This window comes from Cimex lectularius, unplaced genomic scaffold (assembly GCF_000648675.2).
Source record: "Cimex lectularius strain Harlan isolate CLEC.00 unplaced genomic scaffold, Clec_2.1 scaffold132, whole genome shotgun sequence".
Lineage (NCBI taxonomy): Eukaryota > Metazoa > Arthropoda > Insecta > Hemiptera > Cimicidae > Cimex > Cimex lectularius.
Window position 1 is genome coordinate 455,399 of NW_019392772.1, and position 10,981 is coordinate 466,379.

The window sequence follows — 10,981 nt, forward strand, 5'->3', positions numbered from 1 at the left end:
TGATCCCATGTAACTGTCCCTTCTTTGCCGAATTAGTCGCTTGTTCGTTACCTAACTCATGTCCCGGAACAGACCTTAAGGTTCCCATTAAGCAATTTAGGCATTCCAAGACTAGTTTGGAGCTAGAATCATAATAATTTTGTTCTTTTATTGCTGCCCGTCTGTCCAAAAGTCTGTTCACCTTACATTTTTTCTTTAATAACTCTTTACCTCTGGGTTAGATTGTGCGAACCTCAGATTAGAATATTGTTGAAGCTTGTCCAAGGGATTTTGCTATACTGTTCCTCGGCCCCTTTACCACCTACACCTACTCATTGTTCCATCTATCATCCATCAGTTTGCTCCACTACCAATGAACTAACTTCGGGTTGCCTTTCATGCCAAAAACCTCTTGCTTAGTATCTATCTCCGCTTGAAAAGGTCTGTTTAAGTAGAATTTTATTCTAATTTTGTCACAAACCGTTATAGTCATCTTATTTAATTTAATGTTGTCCATATTTTTATGATTGTCTCTCTTTAGATCTGATTGCAGCTATTGTGACCTCGATCCACTAGGACACTAACTTCCTATCTCAACCCCACCTTTTGAATTTTCCCTCCTTTTTGCCATTTTTCAAATGTCGTGTAATCTATTTGATTCTCGGCGACAATTTGATCTCAATTAAAAACCTTAACTAATTGGAAGATATTAATTGGTCAAGCGGATCACGACAACTAGTGAATTTAATAAGTTAAAATGAAGTATCCCTTCACTAAAGCTCTCCGTGGCCATTTCAATTGTCCCCGAGAATCAAATAGATTGCACGACATTTGAAAAATGGCAAAAAGGAGGGAAAATTCAAAGGGTGGGGTTGAGATGGGAAGTTGGTGTCCGAGTGAATCGAAGTCACGATAGCTAAGGTGGTAGAATAGCGGCGTATCAAGCCGAAGATCGTGGGTTCGAATCCCGCTAGTGACACTGACTTTTTTCATCTCAACTAAAAACCTTAATTAATTGAAACATATTAATTGGTCAAGCGGACCACGAAAACTATGAATTTCGTATAATGATTGGTCAGTATGATAAACTCAACATGCTGATTTACTCTTTAGTCATACCGTCCAAATAGGTTAGGACATTATGCTTAATAGCCAGTCAGTATGATAAAACGAAGTCTATTTGTCACATTGTCTAGTAGTTTTGATCATTATTCCTATTGCTCCGTCATTGTACATAATGACCAATTATTGACTATGCCCGTGACATATATAAATACAGTAGAAATGTTTTATAACGACTTAGGTTATATGGAACGATCGGTTGTAACTTACAAAATCTTCGGTACCGAGAAATATCATAAGGAAAACATAGGGAACCATTTATAATGCACTTTCGGTTATAACGGACAGCACGCAAAAGTAACCCCAGCTAAAGATTCTAGGAAAGATTCTTCCCCCTTTTTAAAATCTAAAATTCTTTTAAAAATCTCTAAACACAACATAAATTAAAAAAAAAACACCTTATTTTATATATTACCAACTCCACGGTTCACATCTTCTCTATTGATAGGTTGAAAAATTCCAAGATTTCTGTGGTTGAAAACTTTTATTCAATTTAGTAAATTACATGGACGTTCGGGCTCATGGCCCATCATCAGCAACTAGACATAGAGAAATCTCATGGTATAATTCACAATCTGAAGAGACACCCATCAGTAATTTTCAATTTTTTAAATAAAAGTATTTTAAAAAAATTTAAAAAATTGGTGCCTCTATGTCTAGTTTCTGATGATGGGCCAGGAGCCCGAAACGTCCATGTAATTTACTAAATAGAATAAATGTTTTCAACTACGGAGATCTTGGAATTTTTCAACCTATCAATAGAGGAAAAAAACGCCCTTAGTCTCTTCTGTTGAGGAAAAATTTGCGATAATTTCTCGGATCGAATCAGCAGATCGTGCGAGTAGTCTCGCAGTCGAAATGGGAACGTCTAGTTAGAAAATATCGGAAATTGTGAAAATAAAGGAAAAATAATCAAACAATTTAATAAGAGCCATAATTTTGAAAAAATACGGTCCAAAAAATGATGGAAGATCACATCCTACGATGATACATAATCAAATAACTTCATTCACATTTAAACATACATATATTAATGTTTTAAAAGCATTTATATAAATAAATTACTTTAGCCGGTTAGTATATATTTTGTACGTCCTCATAAACCTGGATAACTTATAAAATTATGTACTTATATAATAAAAACTGTTCTGCCGTAAACGTACATACGCTTATAAGGTAAAAAATTTTATGGTATCTGAAGTTCGTTAGAAACGATTCATACTATATTATGTTAAGTGTATACTATGGAAATTAATGAGTAAAATAACCTACGTATAATTTTGAGCATTGCATTTAATAGGGCTTTTAAATCCAAAATCAAAACCTTTGATGTAATTTATTTATGAGCAAAAATATTCAAGAAATTTGTATTGAACTTTTTTCTTAAATATTTTTTTTAATTGACTCGTTTTCATGGTAAACTCGTTGGAAACAGAGAAAGAAGAAGAAAAAACTATTATTTAAAGATTTTCTTTGTATAATTTGCTGTAAATAATAAACAATATCGATTGTTTACCGAATAAATTGAGAGTTAACCGTTTTTTTTAATCATTGTTGACAGCGAAGTATAAACAGAAAAGAAATCCTAATTGACATCAAGATATGACAATGTAACTATGGCGGTTGTTGACAGCTTTGGATCCTTTTTATTTCTCAGCTGTGCAATTTGAGTGTACAAATCCTCCGAGAAATATCCAAGCTGGTGACAATAGACAGCTCTGTCTTTATAAACTCTCACTTGTCGCGATGCCAGGGAAAATTGAAAAGCAGAGAGGAAATCATGGTGTACGACGGATAATGTTTTAACAAAGGACACTTCGCAGACGGTTGACGTGCAGATGTTGACACTCCTCACAAAACCTATAGAGATTAACGTTAATTCCTCTGCCGTACTTGCTGGCCAATTTCTGTACAAGAAAAACGTTGAGGGCTAAAGGGAAAAAAGAACTCTTAGCAAACGAGACGGCTCACGGATAACTAACCGACATCGTGCAACAAGAAAAAGCCAATTTTTTTCGTTCAAATTCCCTCTTTTCCCCGTGGAAATGCCGCCGTTTTCACTGTGCCACAGGTAGCCCCTAAAAACTACCCCTGGAGTAATAACAAGGCGAGAAATGCCAAGGCAATCAAGTGGAGCGCAATTAAATCTTCTTTAACCTTCAGTTTAATTAGGAATAGTAGATCATTTCTGTCATAATCGTGAGCCGGAGTGATATATTTTATTACAGGCAATAATTTAACACAAACGGCACAATGGAATGTCCGCATTTTTTGTCTTGTTTCTATAAATTACCAATTAAACCAAGTGAGTTTAATTTAGCGCTACGCTCAAAACTTTATGTCTCGTTTCTTATTATCTATTGTATTTACAGAAAGAAAGAAAAAAAAGATTTTCTATGTGACAAAAATACTAGTTTACAAAATATACAGGGCGCCCATTTAGAAGGTTGAATTTGTCTTGAACAAATAACGTTATAGAAAAACCAAAAAATACGTATTCAATACTTTTATACTTAAGTTTGGGTGATAAGAACTTCTTTAGAGGTCATATGGAGTCATTCTGGTTTCTACTCTTAATTAATTATTTTTTCAAGAATTAGTTTTCCTATCTTAATTGAGGAGGATCTGAGTTTCTGTACTGTGTGCCTGATTACCTCACAACATTAAAAATAGGGGGCGTCGGTGGCCGCAACGGTTTAGGCGTTGACACGGCGCTCATCACAGTAAGGTAAAGGTCCCACACATACTTACAAATGGGCTTTAAAAAAAAAAAAAAACACCGGCACCCTGAGGGTTTATATGGCCTCTGCTGTTGCGAACCCTCGTAATAAAAAAATCCTGTCTCTCTTTCTTTTCACTCTCTCTCTCTCTCTCTCTCTCTCTCTCTCTCTCTCTCTCTTTCTCTCTTTCTCTTTCTCTCTCTCTCTCTTTCTCTCTCACTTTCTTTCACTCTCTCTCACTTTCTTTCACTCTCTCCTCTCCTCTCTCTCTCTCTATCTCTTTCTCTTTCTCTCTCACTTTCTTTCACTTTCTTTCACTTTCTCTCTTTCTCTCTCTCACTTTCTTTCACTCTCTCCTCTCTCTCTCTCTCTCTCTCTCTCTTTCTCTGGGCTCTGACACGGCGATCATCACTGTAAGGTAAAGGACCCGGGGTCGAATCCAGCGGCCCTGCATTTGAACCCTACATACTTACAAATGTTTTTTTTTTTAACAACGGCGCCCCAAGGGTTGATATAACCTCTGCTGTGGCGAACCCTCGTAAAAAAAATGCTCTGTAATATTCATATGTACCTTATTATTAATTTATTTTCATCTCACTGGGTTAAGCCCTGATGATGGTGAAATAAACACAAATAAAGCACAGCCCAAAAAGTTGGTTTTGTTCCATATGACTTGTAAAGAATATCTTATCGCCCAAACTTAATTTACTACAAGGCCTACATCAAAACCAATTTTTTAGTCTAGTTGTAAATTTGTATCGCTTTTTTTTATTTCTTGTCAAGCCACTGCAAAGCTAGTACAACAGTGACATTTTAAATAAAACCGTACACTTTTTTCCTACTGTATGGAGCAGATTTTGAAATGATAGAAAAATAACAAAGTTATAGGACAGAATGTCTTAATTAATTAATAGTTGGACTCAACGGAAAATATAGTCCTAATCATTAATCATGTTTCATATGTGGGCAGTTCGATTTTTATGCGTTATATAGCCTTCAGGATAAACAGGATACAACGGAATTTGCTTGTTATTAAGTAATATTTAGAGAAAAATATTTTCAAAGTTAACAGAAATTATGCTTTAATATTTTTATATAATTTATAATAATTCGTATTGACTAAAAAATAGCTAAAAAAATGTTGACTTGGTGATTAAATTTTAAAAAATTATAGAAACGGCAAGTGGAAATTTATATATTTTAGTTTGTGCGATAGATAATTTATTATAACTTCCAGAATAGGCACAAAGCTGGGACGTAATTCGCTAAAATATGCGGCAAATTAGTTTGTAATTGTTAGAAAATCTCCAGAATCGATGGGAGCCCAACTGGAAAACGTCGAGAAACTTCTTAAAATCCCTGAACAAAATCAAGAACATTGGCATTTGTTGTACCTTTAAAACATTAAAAAAAAATTATTTGTTTTATATTCCGCTGATAAACATTTTTCAAATTTAATTCAACCTTTTCAAAATTAAACTGAACCCATTACAGTTCGTGGTTCGATTGACCAATTAATATTTTTCAATTAATTAATAATTAGTAAAGTTATTGGTTGAGATAAAAAAGTCAGTACCACTTGAGCTATCGTAACTTCAGTCCATTCGGACACCAACTTGCCATCTCAACTTCACTAGCGCAAGTGGTAGAGCAGCGGCATATTTAGCAGAAGGTCCTGGGTTCGAATCCCGCTCGTGACACTGACTTTTTTATCTCAACCAATACCTTTCATAAATATTAAACTGAACGTTTCACAAACCAAACTCGGCCTTTTTCTAAATCAATTTAAATATTTAATATTTCAAAATTAACATTTTTAGTTTGGAAAAATATTATTAACAATATTAATCTTTAGAAAAAAGTTAAATACCCCTTGATACTGTAAAGTTAGATAATATTTAATAATTAGATAGCAACAGAAGGACTAACTTTCAGGATGAAAAGTTCCAAACCTTAAATTGTATAAGAATGCCATATCCTTGAATTCTATAATAAATTTGTACTTGTGTTTATTTATACCTCAGAATCTGCAAAGTGAGCGGACATCTGTGGAAGGTGCGAATAGCTCACTTTCGCCCTCTTTAGTATGCCCGGAGAAGGACTGTTTTTGACTGTAAGAGTTGGAAACTAGTCGCACGTGGATGTGTTATAAATAAATGAGCAAGAAGAAAGTGTCCGGCTTGGGAAATGGCGAGTTGGAAGACTACAAGTCTACGTGTGCAAACAATAACGACACAAGTTTCAACAACTTGTTCCGCCCCCCGGGGAGATCCTTAGCTGTTTTCTACGACTTTACAAGTCTTTTCACCTAATAGGAAAGGCAGGTGCAATCCCAGGGAAAAGGCTCGTTGGTAACAAACCGGCAGAAATCACTGGAAATTCGCGTCGCAACTTTACCCGAACGGAACTTACCCGAACTAATAACAATTTTTTTGAGCCCGATACCTCTGGACTTTCTCTAACAAAAGTTTGTTTTACACTTTCTTATTTTAAGGAGATCTCCGGAAATTAAAAGGTGCCGGGGTTCATTCGAGTATTATTCTTCAAACAATTTACCTTACTTTTGGGTGTTTTTCTCCTTTCAAAGCCTATTTGTAATCTTTTATGTGCGAAGGCTATTAAATTCATAACACCCTGTAAAATCACCGTTAACCCACTAAATGTGATAAAAATTTTAAAATGTGTTTTTATTTATTTACTACTTAGTAGCGTTATAAAGAAACTTTTTCCCTTGATGTTTGTTCAGGGAGCATTTTGTTCAGCCCAGGCTCCCCTTTTTGTCAGTCAGAGGCGCCTGGTTTCTCGCCATCTTCAGTGTTGACCGTGTGTGATTTCCGTTCTGTCTTACAATGAAAGGCAAGGACCCAATATGCGTGTTCAACATCCCACAGACCAAAAACGTAAAGTGATATGTCAACAAACTTGGCAGTTCTATGAATGAGTCAAACAAGTCAGATCAGAAATTTGGGCTAGACGTGATTCTAAAACGGCCAACGCAAAATTAGAATGCGCAAACATGAAATATTATATAACGAAAAGGAAGAAAAAAGTAAATAAATAATCTTAGATTTGAGTTAAAACGTCATCAGAAACTAAACCTAACAACAAACAAACAACTGTCAATGATGAAAAAAATGTACGTTCAAAAAATCAAATCAGTGCATATTCAAAATTACATTGCAAACAAATGGAACGAAACCTGAGAAAAAACAACTGAGCATCTTCTTACATAAAAATTTCCCTTTAAGCGCATATTTTCTCGTTACCGAAAAAAACATTAAATAATGGATATGGAGCCTAACGCTAAACCTAACCGCATCCCAATCGCATCTTAATCCTATCGATAATCCTACCTAATACTAACCATCACAGTACATAACTCATCCAAATCCCTAACTTTACCTAATTGCAACACTAACCGTACCTAACTCGTTCCAATCGCTAGCCTTACCTAATCCTAACCATAACCATACCTAATCCCCGGCCTTACTCCTCACCCTACCTAATGCTAACAATACCTAACCTACCCATTCCTAACCTAAACGCACTCCTAATCGGAAGCCTACCTAACCGAACCTACGCACACTCCCTAGTGACGCAAAATGGTAACAAAAAGTGTATACAGCCCCAAAAACACATCTCAGGTAAATCTAAAAATATACCTATAAAACTAAATATCAACCATCGCATTTTAGTCTGTCAGAGTTATTTGTTTCATCTTGCCGCCATCAGTTTTGGGTGTGTTTACCCTTTTCGTATGTTTCTTTTTATATACTCAACGAAAAAAACGGTACATAGATTGCGATTTAACCAACAATATATTCTATAATTAATTTTCGGTGTTTTGGTGCATTTTCTTTCAAACCATCATAATTAAATAGTGTGGTGATTAGTGACCGTTAGTCGATGATTATTCGGAAAATAATCGTGTTGAGAGTGCCACGCAAGAATGGCACAATTACGCAGAAAACAAACACTTTGAGCCCTGAAGATGACCTCAATAAAGATCGAAACGTTGGCACGATAAAGAAAATGTTTTTCTGAAACCTACATCACACCAGACCGCATCTCATGATTTCAGAATAATCAGAATTAAATAGTTTTTATTAAGCTCGTAAATTTCCGATCTCGTTTAATTTTGTTTACATTAAAATATATATGATTTAATATGATAAAAATTCGTTTAGTTTGAAATAAGAAACAAAATTCGAGAGCCCAGTTTTATGTTTTGAGAGATTAATTTCAAGGTGTGAAAGTAGTTTGAGGGTATGGTCTGACATCGTTTTTGTCTGTATTTTAGGTTTTTTCTGTTGGTAATAGTTACTGCATTTTAGTGCAAATCACAACCCATAAGCCATGAAGCTATTAATCAATTCTTGTTGATTTGTAAACGTAGGAACAATAGTTACTGTCGCTTTCTCCTTTAAAATATCATTTTTCTAAAGATATGGTTTCTACCTTCTTTTTGGAAAACAATTATTTTAGACTTGTTTAGATTGACTGTAAGGTTCCATTTTTTACAGTATCCTTCCAGAAGATTGATGTTAGTCCCATAGACTGTCTGCCAATATGTCTATATTGTCCGCGTACATCAAAATTGTTATTTTCACGCCTTGGATACGTATTCCACTTTCTAAGCACAGGTCAGGTCATCAAAAAGAGATAAAATAACATAGGGCTAAGTGGACAGCCATGTTGATCGCTAAGCGCCATATTGATCCCGAAAAAATTCCGAGATTCCTTTTGACCCCGTATCCCAGAAGATGCAACCGAAAAAAAGAGCGCAAAGGATATGAAGAAATCAGCTAAGATAGTCAGAACAAAACGATAAAATTCTGTGTTAAATACAGTACAAAATATAGGGCCCAGAAATAGTGTTACAATAAATACAGTATAAGAAAGTCAAGTTCAAAAATTGTAAATCTGAAAAAGCCCGCGAAGCTAATGAAATTATTCAGAAATGCCATTCAAACCACTAAAACATACCTGGCACCATTTAAACATTTTGTTAAATCAATAATATTCAAACTAGGGAACTTATTCTAGTCATGATATAAGAGCAAAGGATTGGTCCATATTTTTTTTGAAAATAGAGACATCTGATAAAAAAGACAACTGACAAACTAATTTCAAAAGTCAGATTTAATTATTTTTCAACAAAACCCAATCATGTCCACAAGATGTTCGTCAGTCTTGATTATTAACGTTGTTTGATCGGTCCAGAGGAATTCGCCGTTGTCCGGGACATACCTGGTGAAGATCCTGAAGCATTTAGCCCCCGTGAACCAGTCCCAGACGTACGCGTACCTGTCCGTGAAGACCGCGAGTAACGTGAAGGGCAGGCGCTGGAGGTAAACCGGGTTCCCCTCGGTTGAGACCCTTCTCAAGATGGTATTTGATCTCGGCTCCCAGATGCTGATGGACGTCGTCTCGCCGTAAATAATGAGCTCGTATACGGCCGCAACGCTCTTGAAGGACAGATATCCCGGAGTGTGCCTCTCTGATATGATTTTTCCGTTCGTCCTGTCCCAGACCGTTATGACGCCGATATACGCAAATCCGGGGCTCGCGACGGCCACGCCGGCGAGCAGAGAATCCGCACCAATCAGCTTCTGCGTCTTGCACAAGGGAGTGGTCACCTCGTAAATCCATTTCCTCAGTGTCAAGTCATAAGCCGTGACGTGCCTGATATCCCTCGAGGCGTAAATCACGTGTATGCAATCCTTATAAAGCAACATGTCCCGGAGCTTGCACATCCTGTTCGGAATATGAATCGTGTCAGCCCTTTTACCGTGTTTGTCCCAGACGAATATGCATTGCAAATCTCTCACTCCGACGTAAACCCGGTCGTTCAGTATATCGAAGAACACGTCGCGTATTTTGCCGGGTTTGTACATCTTATTTACTTGGTGGGGCTTCCATCCAGTACACTGGAACAATTCGACGGTGGCGAAACACGAGTCGAACGACTTAGCATCTAGGAAGCCGTCCTGGAGGCTGAAAAACTGGAGAAGCATGTTCTGCTGTATAACGCATAAATCGCCTTTGATTTTAACCTGGAGTATCCTCGAATCTAAAAGCCCTTTGAGATCCGCCTCTAGACTCGGAAGTGTCTCGATGTTCAAAACTGTCACGTGCCCGTCTGCCCGAGCCATCGCGAGGCGTTCGCCGTCGCAGTGGATGCAAGAAACCGGCGAATCCCTGGGGTCAGACAACCTATATCGGACTGAACGGTTCCTTTCCCAGTTTACGGGAAGCGCCTGGTGCCTCTCGTAATTGACCCTCCAACTGCATTTCTCTTCGATTGCCTCGGATGCATCTGGAAAAGAAGACCCAACTGACAATTGTACCATATTTCAAAAATCAAATACTGACCTGATTGCTTCAATTTTGGCAAATAGTGCGATTTAAAGTTGTCGACCATTTTCAAATCCGTCCACTCTTTTTTGTAACAATGCCTCTTCCAGAGTGAGATGCAATTGGTCAACGCCCTCCATCTCTTGCTCACCCCTGAACACCTAGTCAGTTCCCGTGGAGATAAATGGCTCAAAACCATTTGGCCTATTTCTGGTGGTAGTCGGCCCACAACATCAAACCTTTCATCAGTCAAAAGGGTGGAATGATCCATTTAACAATGCCCTACTTTTTAATCCAGAGCTAAACAATTAAAAAATTCATGTCTTACTTAAATAAAATACATGTGTTTTCTTATTACGTCTATCATGCCTGACGATTATTAAAATTAAATTTAAACATGCTCCCTTAAGCTTAAGATCACAAGAACGAAATGTCACTTAAGGAAATGTTTATTAGTATTTCACTAAATTTAAAATGTGTTATGTAATTTGACATACTTTTCATCGGTCAACAATTTAGTTGGTTGCTAAAATTGCCTCAGATTACCAAGCAGTTATTCGGCCATTTTGGCAACATTTAAATTAAATTTAATGGACCCGTTTCGACCAATACTGTCGATGTTACTTGCGTACGCGTAATTATAGTTGCAGCAGTTTTCATTTGGGTACACCAAGCCGCGCTACTCGCACACCGGACGGACTTATCCGCCGGACAGCAGTAGCAAGGGTCAGTTCTCGTTCAACTTCAAATTTCGGAAAGTCTTAACAGTAGTTTTTTTTTCTTTCTGGTTTCTCTCCGCTCTC

The 10,981-nt window shown here is 36.8% G+C and overlaps 1 protein-coding gene across 1 annotated transcript; it reads right to left on the reverse strand.

Annotated features, from left to right (window-relative positions):
- Nucleotides 1–8,945: 8,945 nt before the first annotated feature.
- On the reverse strand, nt 8,946–10,533 carry LOC106662384. The gene is made up of 2 exons (XM_014386451.2): nt 10,197–10,533; nt 8,946–10,140 (listed from the first exon to the last, which is right to left on the reverse strand). The coding sequence occupies exons 1-2, from the start codon at nt 10,447–10,449 to the stop codon at nt 8,975–8,977; spliced, it is 1,419 nt and encodes a 472-aa protein (XP_014241937.1). The 5' UTR covers nt 10,450–10,533; the 3' UTR covers nt 8,946–8,974.
- Between the last annotated feature and the right edge of the window lie 448 nt (nt 10,534–10,981).

Excerpts from the sequence above, each read along its gene's own strand:
- LOC106662384 (XM_014386451.2), bottom strand. The coding sequence starts at position 10,449 with ATGGATCATTCCACCCTTTTGACTGATGAAAGGTTTGATGTTGTGGGC. Across the intron at positions 10,141-10,196 it reads GCCAAAATTGAAGCAATCAG|ATGCATCCGAGGCAATCGAA; the intron begins GTCAGTATTTGA and ends CTTCTTTTCCAG.